The 20,190-nt window shown below is 42.9% G+C and overlaps 1 protein-coding gene across 1 annotated transcript in view; it reads left to right on the top strand.

Annotated features, from left to right (window-relative positions):
* The window catches only part of ATP12A (ATPase H+/K+ transporting non-gastric alpha2 subunit), a 30,416-nt gene extending 14,373 nt beyond the window's left edge, over positions 1-16,043 (top strand). Inside the window, exons 11-23 of the mRNA XM_037527384.2 lie at positions 1,385-1,519; positions 4,777-4,969; positions 6,843-7,018; positions 8,517-8,653; positions 10,767-10,917; positions 11,393-11,561; positions 11,642-11,796; positions 12,977-13,100; positions 13,265-13,410; positions 13,869-14,002; positions 14,130-14,231; positions 14,638-14,729; positions 15,111-16,043. Of these exons, the coding sequence (XP_037383281.1) occupies positions 1,385-1,519; positions 4,777-4,969; positions 6,843-7,018; positions 8,517-8,653; positions 10,767-10,917; positions 11,393-11,561; positions 11,642-11,796; positions 12,977-13,100; positions 13,265-13,410; positions 13,869-14,002; positions 14,130-14,231; positions 14,638-14,729; positions 15,111-15,139 (1,743 nt within the window). The 3' untranslated portion in view covers positions 15,140-16,043. The remainder of the gene's footprint in view (positions 1-1,384; positions 1,520-4,776; positions 4,970-6,842; positions 7,019-8,516; positions 8,654-10,766; positions 10,918-11,392; positions 11,562-11,641; positions 11,797-12,976; positions 13,101-13,264; positions 13,411-13,868; positions 14,003-14,129; positions 14,232-14,637; positions 14,730-15,110) is intronic.
* Positions 16,044-20,190: the final 4,147 nt, after the last annotated feature.

The following is a 20,190-nucleotide window of genomic DNA, read 5'->3' as shown; positions in this document are numbered from 1 at the left end:
CCTTGTTCGGTTTTGGTATTAGTGTAATGTTGGCTTCATAGGACGTGTTTGGTATTGTCCCTTCCTTCTCAATTTTTTGGAAGAGTTTGTGAAGGATAGGCACTAATTCGTCTCTGAATGTTTGGTAGAATTCATTTGTAAATCCATCAGTGGACCTGGGCTTTTGTTTTTGGGGAGTGCTCAATTTCGCTGCTTGTAATTGGTCTGTTTAGGTGTTCTATTTCTTCTTTGTCCAGCTTTGGGTGATTATATCATTTTAGGAATTTGTCAATCTCTTCAAGCTTATTGGATTTGTTTGCATGTAAGTGTTCATAGTAATCTCTGATTATTCTTTTGATTTCTACTGAGTCTGTTGTGATTTCTCCTCTTTCATTTATAATCCTATTTATATAATGTTTTCTCCCATTTTTTTCTTTGTGAGCGTGGCTAGAGTTTTGTCTATTTTGCTTACTTTTTCAAAGAACCAACTTTTGGTTTCATTGATCTTTTGAGTTGTTTTTTTAATTTCCATTTTGTTTATTTCTGCTTTGATTTTTATTCTTTCCTTTCTTCTACTGGCTTTAGGGTTTTTTTTTTTTGTTGTTGTTGTTGTTCTTTTTCTAGCTCTTTGAGATGTGAGATTAGGTTGTTTCTCTGAGTTCTTTCTTGTTTCTTCATGTAAGCCTGCATTGCTATATATTTTCCACTTATTACTGCTTTTGCTGCAGCCCATACATTTTGGAAACTGGTTTCCTCCTTGTCATTCAATTAAAAAAAAATCTGTAATTTACATTTTTGTTATCACCAACATCTTGCATCTAAATAACTACCAACCTCTTAATTGGCCTCCACAATTCCAGTTTAACCCTCCCCCAGTATTTTTTGTATGCTAATGTTTTTTTCTTAAATATTGCATTAGATGAAGCACTTTATCTAACTTAGCTCAAAATTGTTCCATACTTCTCTGTCTTCTGCTTCTTGAGTCTAGCCTCTTCAGACTATCTTACAGGTCCTTATTTCTCGCCCCCACATCCACTGTGCCTCTAGGACTTACAGCAGAACTGTATTATTTCATGCTTCCTCCATAGCACACTGGTTCTAGAAGGTGTTCTTCTGCTTGCCATGTATCAATAATCCACTGTTTTTCCAGATTTGGTTCATAGCTGCTTTTTTATGAAACCTCAGCTCTCCTAGTCTAATTTTTTTTATGAACTTGCCTAAAGCTAGTGGAACCATTAAGTTTAACACTTTTACCATGGTCACAACCCTTCCCCAGTTGTGGTATAGTTTCCCTCTCTGAATACATGCTAAGCTTAGACAAGAGAGGTATTGGGCCCCTGAAAATAGTCACAAAAGAAACAGATTATGCCTCACAAATGTTTTTTTTGTTTCCTTTGATTTGTAGAAAGTTGTGGTTGGAGATGCCTCAGAAACTGCTCTCTTGAAATTCTCAGAGGTCATTTTGGGAGATGTGATGGAAATTCGAAAAAGAAATCGCAAAGTAGCTGAGATCCCTTTTAACTCAACCAACAAATTTCAGGTGAGTATTTTCTCACAAGTAAATCCTGTATCACTAGAAACACACTTCTTACCTGCACGTCTCTTGGTTAGTTTGTAATTTGAATTATACTCAACTCAAAAATAGAACTCAGCCACAGGGTCTGGGATTCTGGCAAACACAGAATAGATTTCCTTTGCTGGGTCTTTCCTTTACCTGAAGAAGGTAGAGAAAAAGAGAAAGGTAGGCAGGGCCACAATCTCTCTCTCTCTCACACACACATATATACACACACACACACACACACACACCCCAGCCTTCCCATTCCTCACTGGTAACATTTGCACAAGTGAGAGGACAGGTGCTCCACAAGGGTAAGTGACAGGTGGGGAGAGAGGAGAAATGACATTTTCTGCCCCCTTAGTCTTATCAGGTACTTTCTTCATCCATTATCTTGTTTAGGCCTCACAATGAGACTATGAGTTTAGGATAGATTCATCTCAATATATAGGTGAGGAAACAAGCCCTTAGAAGGTATAGACATGACCAGAATCACACAGGCATCTAAGTGGTACAAGGATTTTCACACATCTGTTTGACTCCCAAGTCTTTACTTTCTCTACCACAATACAGAAGCCAAGCAGTTCATTTAAAGCTCTGTGAAGAAGGCTTAGCCTGTGAAGACAATCAGCAGTCTCTCGATGAACAGCCATGTACAATAGCAGGGCTCTCCTTTCCACTCAGAAAGAGATGACTATCTCACATTTTACCTCATTCCTGGAGTGACCAATGATAAGCCATTTCCATTTTCCTCACGATAAGACTAATGACAGTGAAACCCAAGGAAGGGTTTCCCTAAAACTCTCAGGCTGAGAGGGAGCCATCACTACTCAGTCTTTGCATGACAGTCAAGTCTATAAACAGGATTACACATTGTGTGGAAGTTCCTGGTGATTAGAAAAGAATTGTTTCTGTTGCTAACATCTATGTGGCTAAAAGACCAATAAAGAATCTTAGTTAGACAATTAACAAAAACATATGGTATAAAATATGAAAGCCAGGAAACCAGATCTCTTGTTCTACATAAGTGGAAATAGGATGAGTAACAATTCTAAAATGACAGTATAATGATACCTATTCTGTACTAATTTCCATATGTATTAAACCACTCAATTCTCTCTAAGTAGGTAAAGAATGAGGAAACAAGTCCAGGCATCATCACACAGTGAATGAGGCCAGAACAGAGCCCACACAGACCCAAGGAGTCTATGCACATAGAAGAGGTGTGAGGAACTTCCCATCGAGGACAGGCTCAGAGTCCTGTTGGGGCTCCATGTACTCCAGTGGAGACTTTCCTTTACTGAATTTGAGGTATAAGAAAAAGCAGGTTCCCTGAAGCATCATGTACAAAGTTGAGGGAGAAAGTGGGCTACATAGAGTTGGGAATGGAAAGGAGAGAGGGTGCTATGCATATCCTGCTAGAGGTCAGAAGACCCTTTGGGGGCTGTTAGTACCATTTAGATCCCAGATAAGGAACACTTAGCCCCAAAGACAAGAGATGTGTAGGGTATCATGACCTTGGAAGGCCTCTGGGTATCCCTCAACCACAGGAAACAAAGCAGAAAGTCTTAGTCTTATTGATCTTAGGAATAGCAATTCCCTTAGAATAGCAATTCCCCAAAATTCCAAGACTGGTCCATGGAAAATTTTTTCATAGTTCATAGCAAATTGGGAAATTAGCACAATATTTTCTAACATTTTATATAAAGAGAAATGCATTTGGGCCTCGCTGGTGGTGCAAGAGGTTAATACACAGCACTATGAAGCTATCCACAGCCACTGCAGCACAAGTTTGATCCCCGGCCAGGTAGCTGACCCACATGGCGCAGCAGGCCTCTCCTGTCTCACCCGCTGCTCCCCTCAGCAGTGTATTTCAGTAGATGCGCCTGTTCTGCTCTCTGCTCTGTCTCTGGTGAATCCTCTCACCCCCCGCATCTCTGGCCTACACTTCAACTTTGTATGCATGAATAAATAAATGTTTAAAAAAAATAAAGAGGAATGCGTTTAACTGAAAAGATTGTCCTTTATGCCTTCCATGATTAAGGCATAAGCAGTTCCCATGCCTCTCTCTCTGGAGCCTGCAGGCTTGAGTTCCAGCCCAGATCAGCTACATTACTGTGCAACCCACACAGCCCTTTCACCACTTTTCCTTCCCTTTAAAAGGTTATAGTAATGGTACTCAAAGTCTTAGCAAGGAACTCTAAATTAGATTAAATGAATCGCTGTGGGAAGTGCTTAGAAACACACTATGTACATGTTTATTATTATTTCTACTTTTAAAATGTTAACACATCCATCTTTAAGAAAATTCTAGTGATAATTAATGGAAGTTTTTGTTTTGGTTTAGTTTTATTTTAGTTTTGGTGGTTTGGTTAGTTGGTTTTTAATGTCTTCACTTGGCTGTAAAGTGTTATTTACTTTTTAGTTTATTGTATTCATCTCTGATTTAGAATCAACTGATAGACCCCACATGCTAGAATTTTTCTTTGCAGATTACTCATTCTCTCCCACAATCCAACCTTCTGATATTCTTTTATTGGTCTTAGAAGAATATTTGATATATAATAGAGGCCACATAAGAGCTAACCTCATAAGAGTTATCAATTTTATTATTTTATTATTTTTCATATACTCACATTTTTTCCAGTTTTCATTAAGGTGAAATTGCCAAGTTAAGGGTATTAATGTTCAAATTATGATACCTATTTCTTAGCTGCCCTTCTGAGCCTGTGCATGAGTTGTCCACTGTCTCACACCCTCCCACTTCTTCCTGCCCAAATGTTCAGACTCCATGAAGGTGAAGGTAAAGAGGCTCAGAGAGTCCTATTGCCTTCATGCTGACTGAGCTCAGAATCACTTGGGTCTGAGAGACTACTGCTCAAAATAGCGAGGGACAGAGGGGAGATGACATGCAAATTGCAGCCCCTGACCCCAGAGGTACCAGAGATTATGATCAAGGCATGAGATTTCAGAGGTTGACAGGCACATCCACCTGCCTGCAGCAACCAGTTTCTGTGTGAAAGGTAATCTCCACTTGACCACAAAATACAGAGTCTAGATCTCACCTGCAGAAAACACTCCTCTTCATACTTCATGTTCATATGACCCAGTGAGAGAAGGGGATATTTTCATCTCTTGTCATGCTGTTAATTGAAAGATCTGACCGGCTCAAATCTTTGTGGTGAGGATGCTGTCGCTTTGTGGCAGGCTATAGTGATGTGTTCACCACCTCCCTCCAGCTCTCCATCCACGAGACTGACGATCCCAATGACCAGCGCTTCCTCCTGGTGATGAAAGGGGCCCCTGAGCGGATCTTAGAGAAGTGCAGCACCATCATGATCAATGGCCAGGAACAGCCTCTGGACAGGAACACCACTGAGGCCTTCCACACGGCCTATATGGAGCTGGGGGGCCTTGGGGAGCGTGTGCTGGGTGAGTCCTTGCAGCAGACCCTTGCCATCACCATCAGGGAGGTTCAGTGCTGGCTCAGGGCACAACTTAGACAGCTTATCTCTAGTAGAGTAGCTGTGATATACACGTGCATCATAAAAAATAAGGTAGACTCCGTGGCAAGCACATCAGAGATGCTATGTGACTGCACCAGGGACCAGGCCACTTCCAGATAAGGAATATCGGGGAAGATTTTATCAGGGAAGGAGCTTCCTTGTGAACAGGGCCTTGAATGGCAGAGTATTTAAGGAAGGTGGGAAGTAGTCACAGTGTCAGGAACCACCTAGGCCGAGCTCGGATGTGGAAGTAAGTGGGCATTCACGTACCTGGTATGAAAGGCAGTCTGTGAGCAGTGGAACAGGTGGATGAGGCGACAGTTGTGGAAACAGAGCTGGAAAAACAGACAGGAAGTCAGGACATGGAGCACTTATGAGTGTGAGGAGCTGCAGTTTCACTCTGCAGTTACTGAGAAGCTGCTAAAGTGAAGGAAGCGATCCATTGCAGTGTTTTCTGAAGTGTAATAATTCTCAGCAGCAGCCTGAGAGTAGAGACCTGGGTCTCAGCAAGAGGGGACTGCCTCATTCAGGGGAAAGAGGGTGAGAGTTTGATCCAAGGCACTGGGGACATGAAAGAGGCATCAGATAAAAGGTACTCTATGGAGGCTGGATTGGTAAGACTGACCAACTAGTTAGAGGGGGAAAGTAAGTTTAAAAAAAGTAATGAAGCTATCCACTTCATGATTAAGGGAAAGTGCTGCCAGCAACTGAGACAGGGGATTGCAGAAGTGGAAGTAGCCTAAGAGATACACCAACAATGCCAAGAATCTGGTGGTGGTGACTTAAAGGTATCACAGGACAAGTCCTGTTGTAACAATTGTGGATTGACAAAACTGTACCTCAGAAACACAGAAGGGTGAATTCAGGTAACAGAAGGTCATGGTTTATGATAAGGCTCATTTAATCTTATAAAAGATCTTGCCAATAGAACTGGAATCTGTCAAGTGTGTGTTTCTAAAAGATATTCAAGTTTCTAAAGTAGATAAGAGAGATAAATTATTTGATAATGCTCTAAGTAGGCTTTAAATGACCCATAACCTGCAGGACTCAATGCAAGATTGTTCCCCATCTACTAGAGCCATCTAGGAATCTAGACTCTAATTTGGCTCTCAATAATTTGGTATAAAAACTGATGAGAAAGTCACATGATCTCAGAAGTCCCACCCCACACTGCAATCCCATCTCCCTCAGCCTGTGAGAGCAGGTACCTTCTGAGGGATGAAGGTCCTTCTCCATTCCTGTGACCATTCTCTCATATTTCCCTTGATTTAGAAGTTGACCTCTGTGCCACATCTTCCAGGTTCTTTCCTCATCTTGTGTTAGTAGCACATGTGATACTTCCTCTGCCTGAAACAACCTTCCCACCTCCAACCCTCCCTTCTTTCTCTGGAAAACATCTAACTCCTTTCTCAAGAATCAGCTTGCATATGACCTGCTTGGGGAAGTCTTTGCTGAGTCCCAGGTGCTGAAGCATATCTCTCCCCATAATCCTCACTGTGCTATTAATGTCTCTGTCCCCCAATAAGCTGGGACATCTCCAGAAGGTGAAGACTGCGCACTGTTGGACTTTCTATACCTTGAACGTAATAGAGAACTTAATGGTCACAAAGTACATTGTTTTTGGATGAAATGTCTTTCCTAACAATAACAGACATTATGGGACTAAAAGAATTAGGTAGTTCTGGGATACCCTAGAGTATTGATAAAATAGTGTACTGAGAGTGTTTGAAAATGACCCTCCTGTCTCCTGTCCCCTCTTATCTTATTTTCATTGGCTCTCAAATTCCTCCCCATTCCAGGTTTTTGCCATCTCTACCTGCCAGCAGATGAGTTTCCAGAAACCTATTCATTTGATGTTGATAACATGAATTTTCCCACATCCAACCTCTGTTTTGTGGGACTCATGTCAATGATTGACCCCCCTCGGTCCACAGTACCTGATGCAGTCACCAAGTGCCGGAGTGCAGGGATTAAGGTGGGACTTACTTTTCTCAATTAAGAAATCCTCCATTTATGTTGTGTCCTAAGGATGTTTGTCACAGAAGATCTCCTATGACAAATATTTAGGTTTCTTCAAGTAAATATCATAATTCCTTTTTTATTTTAAGATTTATTTATTCATGCATACAACAACCAGGGTACAGGCCAGATGCGCAGGAGGGTAAGAGGACCCACCAGAGACAGAGTGGGGAACAGAACATACAGACTGACAGAAATACACTGCTGAGGGGAGCAGTGGCTAAGACAGGAAAGGTCTGCTGCTCCATGCACGTATCTCCGCGGCCGGCCAGGATCCAACCCGCGCTGCAGAGGCTGTGGACAACTCCACAGTGCTACGTTCAACCTCCTGCGCCACCAAGGGAGGCCCTATAATTCCTTTTTTTTAAAAACTCTATTTCCACTATAGTAAGATTTCAGTAACTGTACCATATAAACAACATGATTGTGTCTGTGTGAAATTACTATGAGAGTAACTAGAAGAGAAGAGAGTTCTTTCCTTGTGCCATGAACTGGCCGTGTCTTGCCCGAGACTATGATAGACAATAAAAGGATTTAGTGCTTGATCTTGAGATACAATATCCATAATCTATTTGGTTTTTTTGACAATGCCAAAATATACTTCCATTACATTTTTTAAGTTTTTTTTTTTTTAAGATTTATCTATTTATGCACACAAGAGCTGGGGTATAGGCCAGAGATGCAGGGGGTGAGAGGATTCACCAGAGACAGAGTGGGGAACAGAACAGGTAGACTGACTGAAACACACTGCTGAGGGGAGCAGCAGTGGGCGAACAGGAGAGGTCTGCTGCACCATGTGGGTTGCTCCCTGGCCAACCGGGGATCAAATTCATGCTGAAGAGACTGCAGATTGCTTCATAGTGCAGTGCTTAAACCCTTGCACCACCAGGGAGGCCCTGACTTCCATTACATTTTAATGTCAAGACTGCTGAAGCAGCAGGAGGCTGTCTCAAGTAGATATCTACCAGCCCTTTCATGAATATAGCAACAGCAAGGGAAAAGGACTCCTTCAATGTCAGAAGCTTAGGACCAAGGAGAGATCCAATGGGATTACAGTGTCCTTCAAAGATTATTGTATCTTTTTTTTTTTTTTTTTTTTGAAGTCAGGAAGTAGTTTATTTTCGCTGAAACTGAAGAGGGAAGTTAGAGAGCAAAACAGCTGCAACTTGATCAGTTCTGGAAAACCAGGTAGGAATAAAAAGAACAAATTCACGAGAAAGCCAGCTCAGATTTGCTTTGGGCTACATTTTGCAAACCAATAAAAGACAAAAATCCCAGTAGTGTTCAAAAGATGGTTTTATCTTTGATATAAGAATCAAGAACTTCCCATAAGGTGATCAATCACTAACCACATTCTCACAGGTCACGGCAGAGAAAGCAATACTGAACTGACCCTGCCCTGGCCAACCAGCTTCCTCGTTGTCTGCATCCCTTTCTCATTGTTTGTCCTCTAGGTTATTATGGTCACAGGTGATCATCCAATAACAGCCAAAGCCATTGCCAAGAGTGTAGGTATCATTTCAGCCAACAGCGAGACAGTGGAAGACATTGCAAAACGCCTCAATATTGCTGTGGAGCAAGTTAACAAACAGTAAGTCCCCAAGTTATTATCCATTGCCCCCTGATGGACCTAAAAATCTATGCTATTTGGAGCAAATTCCCATTTTTGCTAGACACTCTCTCAGAGTAATGCTATGCTGGTTCAGTCTGTAATTCATATATCTATCTATTGATTCATTCAGAAACACTGTGTCGGACACTGTGTCAACAACACGAACAACTACCTTTCATGTATTCCTTGTATAGAAGTTCAAAACCCAGAATTAGAGCTGAAAACTTAAATGTCCAACTTAGAGTAAGAAAAGCTGAAACAAAGAGTTTGCATGAAACTGCTTCCATTGATTCAGCTGTGTGATCAGAAATGTTAAGACCCTTTAGGTTTTGCATGTATAGACCCTTACTGCCAATTTTGAGTATTGTCTATTCAGTGGACTTCATGATACCCAGCTAGTAAACATACTCTTCTTTTTTATGTGGTAATAAATAAAATATTAACTTCCTAAGGGAAGACTTGGTATTTCCTGTGTCCCCTAGTTCTTTTCATCATGTTCATCCTTTAATCCATTTATCTGTCCACTTATTCATATCTTACTTCTTTCAGCAATTAATTGTTGAGTGCCAACTATGCCCCAGGCCCTGAGAGAGATGCAGAACTGTGGTAGGAAGAGACTGAATACTATCTCCCAGTCTTGGGGGGCTTTCCATCTAGCCAGACCAGCCAAAAAGTAAAGAATTGTGATGTGATAAGTACAATCAAGTGACGCACATGGCACAAGGGACCTGGATCCGAGGAGCGGAACCTTAACTGTTGTTATTTTAAATGAGTCCAAGACGCCACAGTATCAGTGTGAAAATAAATGTCATTGGGTTTATTATACTTTCATGTATATGGGGTAAGAAGAAGAACATCTTCTCAGTTCCCCCAGCATATCCCCTTCAGAGATACAGAGCTATCAGATGATAAATTATAACCAGGCAACAAATTACCGGGGAAAACAACCACCCAGTCACTGCCTCTGGGAAAAAGAAAAATAACTGGACTCCTGAGAGTCTTACGGCATTCCTTTGTACAAATAACATTCATCTGTCCAGATGGGTTTGGATCATTTGTTTACTTATCTTGATTTCAAAATACTAGGACTAAACCGGGTTCTTTTATGAATATTTTCGGTTACCTTCTTTTTCAGTTCTAGCTTCTTGATTGTGTAATAACTTTACTTCTGCAGTTGGGAGGAGAGGGCCAGGAAACACCCTGTCCATCTTATCTTACTTTTATATTTTCTTACCAGAACATTAGGAAGACCTGCAGTTTGTCAAAGGCTAGAATTACAATATTTAATACAAGAGTTTTTGAAAAATGACCTAAAAATAAAATCTTGAAATTAAAAAAAAAAAATGTGTAAAGGAAAACAGGCACATAGTGTTTGGTACTGAGGGTGTGTAAACTGAGATTTGAGGCTTAAATATGGAAGCCAGAGATGCTCATTCCTGGCAAAGGGCAGGTCTGTATAGGGCTTGGGAGGGGGCATTACAGAGGGTGCAGAGCAGAGGGGTACAGTGGGCTAGAGGGGAACCAAAGGAGGCAAAACTTGGCTGCACTTGCAGAGCAAGCTGTGGGCCCTTGAGCATAGTGTAATCTTTTTGGATGGCTGTAGCAGACACAGCACAATATATCTGCGTACTCAAAAGCCTTGAGAGCCTTATTATTAGAGTTAGCAGATAACGGTTTTCCTCAAAGTAAACCTCCATAAATGTTTCATAACTCCTAGCATAATTTTCTGTAAGTCTGAAAATAGCAAAGAATTGTTACCTGTGTGTTTTGGCATAAGCTTTATTCTAGGAACCAAAACATAAACAGGGTATTTTTTTTCTTTTTAACCCTTCTTTTACTTGTGAAGTAAAACAACACCCAGGAAGTACTTGGAAGGAGAAGGTTATTTGAATCATTCCTATTGTTATATGATAGCAGGAAACTTTTACCCTCTTTATTCTGAGATGGAGCTCAGAGCATCCCTAGTCTCCCTAACCCTGCCACCCTCTAGGGTTTGGGGTGTCAAGAACATTGGGCTCAATCCTGGCCAGAGAGTATTCTGACCTGAGTCCCTGAGCCTTTGGCCTCACCCAGGTCACTCTGGCCCTTGTAGGGATGCCAAAGCCGCCGTGGTAACAGGCATGGAGCTGAAGGACATGAGCCCAGAGCAGCTAGATGATCTCCTGACCAACTACTCAGAGATCGTCTTTGCCCGGACATCACCTCAGCAGAAGCTGATCATTGTGGAGGGCTGTCAGAGACAGGTGGGAGTGACCTGTACCCAACAGAAGGCAGGGCAGAGGCTGCATTGGTATTGGGTGTGGGGCACTTTTTTAACTTCTCCAGAGACTGCTCTCTGCTATCCCCACCCCTTCACATCTCCATCTCAGGGGATGATTGTGCCCTCCTCTGAAAGCCTGCACACTCCCCAGAGAGTTTTCTGACAGTGAGGCAGTTGTTACGGCAGGAGATGTGGGGACAGGAAGATTCAAAGATTTAAGATACCAAACCAAAAATGTAAAAACATAAGATACAAAATACCCATGTTTACTTGCTACATTCGTGGGTTTTAGTTATGGGAACATGTCTGGTTTGAAGTTACTTGTTTTTGCTTCTGGGACATCTTGTCTTTTTCTTTTCCCCATAATGGGCTCTTGGTTCAGCCCCAGTCATCCCCCAGCCAAATCTTTAGCTCCCCTGGAACCTGCTTACTCCCCTTTGCTCACTGTGTCACCATAGGATGCAGTTGTCGCTGTGACAGGGGATGGAGTGAATGACTCACCAGCTCTGAAGAAGGCAGATATAGGGATCGCCATGGGCATAGCGGGCTCAGATGCAGCCAAAAATGCAGCCGACATGGTTTTGCTGGATGACAACTTTGCATCCATTGTCACAGGGGTAGAGGAAGGTGAGTGAGGGTAAAGGTGGTCTCACCCAGGACTAGAGTCACCTGGATCAAGCTTTGTAAGGAAAAATCTCTTTGCTTAGGTCGTCTGATCTTTGACAACCTAAAGAAGACCATCGCATACACCCTAACCAAGAATACTGCCGAACTGTGTCCCTTCCTGATCTACATTATGGCCGGGCTGCCCCTGCCCATTGGCACCATCACCACCCTTTTTATTGACTTGGGCACAGACATAGTAAGTAGCACTAAAGGGAATAGGATCCGTTAACCACCTCAGTAATGTAGATTTCTGAGTCATTCCCTTTCAGGGCCAAGAGATGGACCTAATCAGTGCCTCTCAGACTTTGATGGAGGGGCCTAAAGTTCTGCACTTCTACCCAACAATTAGGTGCTGCCAATTCTGCTCAGCTACCATCCACACTTCAAACCAGAGGACAAAAGATATGTCCAATGTCTGGCTCATAAAACCATGACCTTCCGTAGAAGAGCTTTTTAAAACAGAAGTCACCTTCCAAAAACATATAGGTCGTTGGTCCGCACCTCCATTGGTCCATGTTCTCACCAACATTGTCCTTGTGTACTGAGGGCCCAGTGGTTAAAATCATAACCCACAGCTTCCCTTGTTGAGTGAAAGAATCTGTGATCTGGAATCCCCTCACCTGAACAGTCTGAAGTAGCAGTTCATGAACACTCCAAGGCCTCACACAGAACGACAGTAATGCCACCTAAATCTCCCTTGTCCTGTGTGTGTCCATTTAAGAAACCTCCATAACACTCATCATCACATGGCTTTGGGTTGTACCAGCGAAAGGAGAAGGCACCAGAGAGCAAACTTGGTTCATAGGGAGAAGTTCAACTGCATTGCTGCCCCCCGCTCCCCTTCAATGCAATAGGCAGTGATCCCCACATCTCAGGCAGACTCGAACCTCTGGTTTACCCCTGAGCAGATCTGATGTCCCCATAGCTGACAGTCACATTGTTTCCAGGCCCTTTAGATATACTCATTTTCTCACCCCAATGGTGATTAGGCACTCCCTGAACACTAGTTAGAAATGCAGGTTCTTTGGCCTCAGCCCCAAACCTTGGGGATCAGAATGTCTGCAGGTTGACTTAGTGTTCTCCAGGTGGGGAACCTATGAGAGAAGCACTGTGGTTCTGTGGTGTGCCTGAGGGGCGAAGGTGACAAGATCCCCTATAGGGGACAAATGTCTTGGTTTAGAACCATGCGCATGGTGATGATGCAAGGCAGCTTGACTTTTAAAGCCAAATGTTCTTTAGTTCTCTCCAGACAGTGCACCTCCAGTGCCCATGCTCCCTGCCCACCACCAATCCATCCCCAGCCTGCCCACTTGCTCCTTTCACACCGCCCACAGTGTTGTATGCAGGGTGAACTTTACGGGCTCTCTCCCTCTCAGATTCCCTCCATTGCCTTGGCTTATGAGAAAGCAGAAAGCGACATCATGAATAGGAAGCCTCGCCACAAAAAGAAGGACAGACTGGTGAACCAGCAGCTTGTCACATACGCCTACCTGCACATTGGTACGATGGGGGCATTTCCCACATGTCACATAAGGAACCTCCCAGAGTGCATTCCTGTCACACGTAACACTGTTTCCTTGCGGGGTACAGGTGATGGAGGAACCCAGGGGAGCATGAAGACAGGCCCATTGTGAAGCTGGACCCTAGTCTCTTTTATTTTTCAGGTCTCATGCAGGCCCTGGGAGGCTTTGTGGTATATTTCACTGTGTACGCCCAGGAGGGTTTCCGCCCCAGCACTCTCCTACACCTGCGGGTGAAGTGGGAAGACGACGCCATGAATGACTTGGAGGACAGCTATGGGCAGGAATGGGTGAGGGGGCGCTGCCATCACATCCCAACTTTTCCCTTCCTGTCACTGCCTTGCCAGGGTGATGCTGAACTCTCTTCGCTCTGGAGGTCTTCATGAGACAGGGAAGGGGAGCCTCGTTTCAGTGAAGAGGACCCTGGGACTCTGGTTATATTGGTTTGGCCCTTGCCAGGGTGCAGGCTCCTCTCACTAGTTAGATACTTAGACTGTTTTTCACACTCACTATGGAAGTCGTGGAAGAATACCCAGTTCAACGTTGTCCACTGCTCAGCCAAATCAATTAAATTAGCACCTACAACCTCCACCCGGTTAAAAGGGAAAAACATGTTTCTTTCCAAACACAAGGTGATCAGTTCTCAACCCTGGTAAGGTGTAAGGTGGGGAGAGAGTGAAACTTTACAGAAGTGCTTGGGAATTTCCCTGAAGTTTCCCATTCTCTCCCCTGCTTTCTTTGTTGACAGACCAGGTACCAGAGGCGATACTTGGAATGGACTAGCTACACAGCTTTCTTTGTTGCCATCATGGTCCAGCAAATAGCAGATCTGATCATCAGGAAAACCCGGAGGAATTCCGTTTTACAGCAGGGCCTCTTCAGGTACTATCCACATCTGACCTGAGGGCTCAACCCCGGGTGGTGGCATCAAGTGAGGTGCTCACTCTGTTGAGCAAGGGTCCTGGGGCCCTGGGAACTTAGAATATCTTTGCTTTGTTGTGTCTTGTAGAAATAAAGTCATCTGGGTGGGAATTGCCTCACAGATCATCATTGCGCTAATCATCTCCTATGGCCTGGGAAGCGTCACAGCCCTGAATTTCACTATGATCCGGTGAGCAACACTTCAACAGTGGAGGGAAAGAGCCACCCCCTTTCTGAACTGTACCAGCTGAATTAAACACTAGGGTTCTGGTAGTTCTTTCCCCTCAAGTCTTTCAAAAGAGAAAACAAAATACCTTCCAATGTAAATTAAAGGCTTTGAACTGCTAGGTTTTCCAGGAGAGGAAATAGGCTTTCAAAACCTTACCATCCCATCTCTACCCTCATCCAAAGCCTCTTCTAGACTTCACAGTCCAGATTCAATAAGAAGCTTTCCAGTGTTATGTTTTGTGACCTAGTGAATTTGCTGTTCTCTCCAGCGAGGCAAGGAAAGTGAAAGAGAAATCCCCTTCCCAGTGGCAGCAACCAGGCTCTCTCTGGGGCTGCACTGAGTCTCATGTCCCCCTTTCTGGTTCCAGGCCTCAGTATTGGTTTGTGGCTGTGCCACACGCCATCCTGATTTGGGTGTATGATGAGATGCGAAAACTTTTCATCAGACGGTACCCAGGGAGTAAGTAATATTGTGATTTTGAAGCCCTATTCTCTACTTCAACAGCCTCTCCATTTCTTTTTTTTCTTAAAGATTTATTTATTTATTTATTTATACAAGCACTGGATACAGTCAGAAGCGCGGGAGGGTGAGAGAATTCACCAGAGCCAGAGCAGAGAGCAGAGCAGGCAGAAGGACCGAAGTACACTGCTGAGGGGAGCAGCGGGTGGCAGGAGAGGTCTGCGCGCCATGTGGGACCCTCCTCCGGTGGCCGGGGAGCAGCCGGGGATCGAACCAGCGCTGCAGAAGCTGTGGGCAGCTTTGCAACCCGGCGCTCAACCGCTGCGCCACCTGGGAGGCCCAGCCTCTCAATTTCTAATGCCTTTTTTCCTGCCTCTGCAGGCTGGTGGGACAAGAACATGTATACTTAAGACCACCTGACTTCCTCAGTCTCCCAGCTGCTCATTGGAGATGTTTCTTGATCCTCTGGCCACCAGCCCAGAGACAGCTTCAGTAGGGACATCACCAGAATACAAGCAAGAAAATTGTCTGAAAGATACTTACTGATGTTTTATATTCAAAGCAGAAATTTGACTATTTCTATATGATTTTCATCTCCATATCCATATTTCAAAACATATGAATGTCAAGATAATGGTGTAGGAAAGACGTGTATTTATATGTATATAGAGCTCATTCGTGTTAAATAGTGTGGGTAATCTGGACATCTGCTAGCTTCCCTCTGATCCTTAAGCTATATGTAAAATCACTTAGCTATCCACACCCTATTAACAATCCAGTGACCTCACTGAGATTTTGAGAATTCCCATAGAACCAATATTTTTTAAGATATTTTCATACTTACCTTGCTCAAAAAAAAAAAAAAAAGGCTAAGTCAGCTAAAGGCTTTCAAGATATGGAAGAGATGACAGCTTTACTCCATGGCTTCACAGATGACCTCAATTATGACTCAGAACATCCTTCTTAACATTCTCACCACCTGGCTACCCTCTATCCCCCTGACTCCTCCTTTAATTCCTCCCTCCTACCATCTGAACTTCTCTTTCCCTCCCAGATTGTCTTCCACTCCCACCAGCAACTCCTTCAATCCTGAGCTGCAGTCCATATCCAAACTGCAAATGTCCAGCCAACCCAAAATAGGTTTCCATTTGGATTCAACATCACTAGAGAATCCCTATGGTTTAAAAGAGTGGTATTTTTTTTTTTGTCAAGCAATTGAAAAGTATTCTTCTAACATATGTTGACTTGTGTGTGGCACCACCATCTTGACAGCCCCAGAGAGACCTTATTTTTAAATAAAATATATTTTATACAATCAGGTCTAATTGTGGTAGTCTAATTAATCCAAGGCTTTATAGCATGTCAAGCATAAGATATAAGAAAATGATATGTCATTTCAATTCTTTATCTTCTTCCAGTGATTTTACCTTGCTCTGAAAGGTCTGAAAATGTGGGATTTGCTTTCTAAACTTTCCCTCACCAGCTCTGCACCTTGAGTCTCTGCTCCCATATTGGAGTTGGGATTTCTATGAAAGAATGATCTTTCAGCAGCTGCACACCTAGAGCAGACTGATTAAAAACAGGAAAATGACATCTGGTGAAATATTTTCCATTCAGTGGCCTACCCTTCCCCCCTCCTCCATTCTGCACTTGTATAAGTATCTCTAAAATGGAAATGAGAGATTGAGGGCTACATACACTGTCATTTTCCCAGAGGTCCCATTTAGAAGCATGGAAAAGGTGGGGGAATCAGTGTAACTTCATGTAAACAGATTGTGATGTGCAATGTGTGGTGTGTGTACATTTACATTACAATAATGTGTTGCTCTCTTCAAGGATGTTAACCTCTATTTTGCAGTATGGTTTTCATATGCTTATTAATTAAACTGATCTCACAACAGCAGTTTCAATGAACTGGAAACCTTTCCAAGCAGCATTGTCAAAGCCTCCCCACTCCAGTTCCGGCAAGGTGACTAACACCTTCTAAACTTCAACTGAAAGTCATTTATCCTCACCATTTCCTGCCAAGATGTCCCCACGCTCTTGGCTATGACAGTTGGCAGCTTTTAGTCCAGCCAGAGTCAGTGGGAGAGGCTATAAATAAAGCACTATGCTGTAAGAGATTTAACTTGGGGTTGGATTAAGTTTGAAAGGGAAAAAATTGAAGTAGAAGTCTTCACATCAGGACCCTATCTGGAATAACATTCGCATTCATACATACCTAATCTTCAAAAAATTCAACACTCAAATATTTGTAAAAGTATAACAGAGTGGTCCCCAGGAAAGGGGGAGCGAGTCCCAGGTTTCCTTCCCCACCCAAGGGAGGGTGGAGCTGAGCAGGGAGGAGAAGCTGGAGAAGAGACTGAAGAAGGAAGGGAGAAGAATGGAGGGTAAGAGGGAGACCTGGAGAAGGCTCATGGAGCAGAGAGAGCTGTGAAGAAACTGCGCTTGATTCTTGGTCCAGAACTGGTTGAAACAGATGTGAGTGAGAGACCCATGGGATGGTTAACAATGGCAACTTTTATCTTGATTTTGCTCCTTTTTTCCGAGAAGTGCTGGGTCCTTTCTGCCCCTTTCTGCCCCTCTCCTATAGGCCCCCACTACAAGGTGCCTTAGACTTGTGGCAGGCTTTTGGGCCTCAGTGGCCCTGCTTTGGGCCAACCCTGCTTGGCTGCACATTTACCCACAAAGGGATGGGTAGGTAACTTCAGATACTTGATTTGGAAACTATATTCTTCCCCTTTCCTTTGTTGCACACTAATTATATTAGAGTTTCTTTCCATTAAAGGTCTTATATGTTTTGTCATGATGTGACAGATGGCAGAACCTATTTAGAGTGGGCAGGTTTGGGGGTTTTGGGGTACCCCCTCCCTTCCCTGTAACAAAAGGAACTAAGGATCGCAGAAATGAGATGTATCAAGTAGCTTTATTAAGTTGTAGACTGAAGAAGGCAAAAATATCCCATATAAGAGGGTATTTTTTGAAGGGACTGCTTCATTGATCCACAAAGACCTATATACGTTTTAGAAAACTGTTAAATTAAATCTGATTTGTGCAGCCAACTAACTCAGAGATAAAGATGAGTCTGGATTTATAGAAAGTTTGCTTTCTTAAACAATCCTTGCTTTATTTTAATTCTAAAATTGTGACTCATTTTCAAAAATTTGGAATACCTGAGAATTAAAAAAGTCACAAGTCCACTACCTAGTACCATATCTAAACAAAAGAAGAGTTACTTGAGGGGGAGAGGATTTGTAGGGGCAGAGAGGAAGGTTTCCTCATCCCTCTGGATTCTTCTCAAATCTCCCTTTCTGCTTCATGTGAGCTCCTCCTCTCTCCTCACATCTCTGGCCTGTACCCCAGTTCTTATATGCATAAATAAATTAAATCTTTAAAAAAAATTCTACTATAGGCAATTCCAGGGAAAACAACTATACATGCTTTCCTTTAAGAGGAGTGAGAAACAGATTTATTCATCTCCTAGAGTAGTATGGATCAAGACCTCTAGATCCCTTACATTCCTCATGAAATTTAGTTTAGTTTTAGACAAATAGTAAATTCTCAATGCTCATCAAAAAAGTAACACATTCGCAAATGTGCTGAGATCAGGCTGGAGGTATGTCAGTCGTTTGACCCATGCAATAGTTAGCTGTCTCTAGTGCCAATTATAATTTGAAGATTGAGCACACAAAAGTGATGTCTCTTCTCTTCAGTCTCAAACTTCATTTAGAAAGCTGTCTCCTTTACTGCTTCTGCTTCCCTTGTCCTGAATGCCTTGAGATCTTTTTGCTTCACAGAGACTGTTCTCATGATTTTCTGATCCCCTCACAGTCCCCATCACACTTGGTCTCTTGCAGCATCTGATAAGAATATTCCAGAAACTCCCTTCTTGATTTCCCTGTCTCTGTTCCCCCTTAGTAGGTGGGGAAGGGGCATGTCTATGTGATACCACTGCACACTTGTGATGAATTGGCATAGAATACCATCAGGAAAGGCTTTTGTCACAGTGCTGATGATAAGGGCTAGGAAATGGGGGTTCCAGTAGGACACTATGCGTGGTAGAGTAAGAAATCTGCACACACACATTGTTTATGGGTGTCTACTCTGAGTTAACTGTCTAGCCCGAGGACACATCTGGAGGAGCGTGGGGAGCAGTGCTATATGAAGACCAGATTCAAGACAATGGGACACGCATAAGGTTACCTATAGTCCAGGAGGATGATGAGTAGCTCTAGGGACTGGACATCACAAGCTCCTGACAGCAGTGAAGGCCTGCTTACTGCTGAACTGTCTCACAATAAAAAACCAGCTGGAAATGAAACATTAAGGCAGTTTATTTAGTGTTAACCTCCCATCTTCCAGATTGACAGCTGTCTGACTGAAGCACACCTTAAAGATTCAATTCCTGTCTTTACTTCATTGGCATTTGTGGTGACAGGTAGCCTGAACTCTGGACTTCTGGTTACACTGATAGGAACAGGCCACTAGGTCAGACCACTTGGGCCTTTGTCAAAACCTACCTACCAAAGCCCATCAGGAACACACCTGTGACTAGACACAGCTAGGTTCAGTTACTTGTTTCTCCAGAGGGAAGAGCACACAAAAACAACCTTGGGACATGGTAAGGTGGAGTTCAGAGGGGTTTACGTAGGATGCTTGTTCTGGGACATCCATAGGAGGGTCTAGAGTAACAAGAGCCAATTTTCCATTGGTTGCCATCAGGAAGCAAGAGGAAATTGGTAGTGGAGTGTTTTGGTAATTTTTATCTGGGAAGCTGAAAAATTAAGGAAGTGTAAAACTAATGTAGATTTAAAAAAAACTCAGTAACTGGAGAAAGGGATACTTAGTTATTTCTAATTTCACAACATCCTTGTCTTTTTCTAGGTTCAGACATTTCTAGGTTCTTTCCATTCTGTTCCCCTTGGCCACAGAGTGGACATATTTGTATATTATTTAGAATCCATGAAAACTATTCATGCATAATTGGGAATATTATGACCAAGCTCCCAGATGCTGGGGTGTCTTCTTCATTACTCAGGGGGAATGGGTTGCTTTCATTTATCAGCTGTGAAGTTTCATGCAAAAGACGCTGTGCTTCAGTTTGCTCATCTGAAAAATGGTAATGAATATTATCTCACCTAATAGGATTCCTGTGAAGACTGGAAGAGTTAATACACATAAAAAAGTTAAGTACAGAGCATGGCACACAGTATCCACTCAATAATTGGTGACTCTTATTATCAACATCATTCTCATTATAATCATTATCACAGCTTTCTGTTAAACTCAGAAATGACTTTTCTGAAGTAAAACATATCCAAGGTCACACAGTGAACTGAGTGAGCAATAATGATAATGATAATCATAACGATGGATCTGTATCACTCTACATTTGTCCAATACCAAGAGTGAATCCTTAAGCAAATTATCAACCCAGATGACAATTTTGTGTAAATGTAGA

Source organism: Talpa occidentalis, unplaced genomic scaffold (genome assembly GCF_014898055.3).
Source record: "Talpa occidentalis isolate TD23 unplaced genomic scaffold, MPIMG_talOcc4v2.1 talOcc4.5, whole genome shotgun sequence".
NCBI lineage: Eukaryota > Metazoa > Chordata > Mammalia > Eulipotyphla > Talpidae > Talpa > Talpa occidentalis.
The sequence above is the reverse complement of the archived record's forward strand: the minus strand, read 5'-3'. Positions and strand labels throughout refer to the sequence as shown.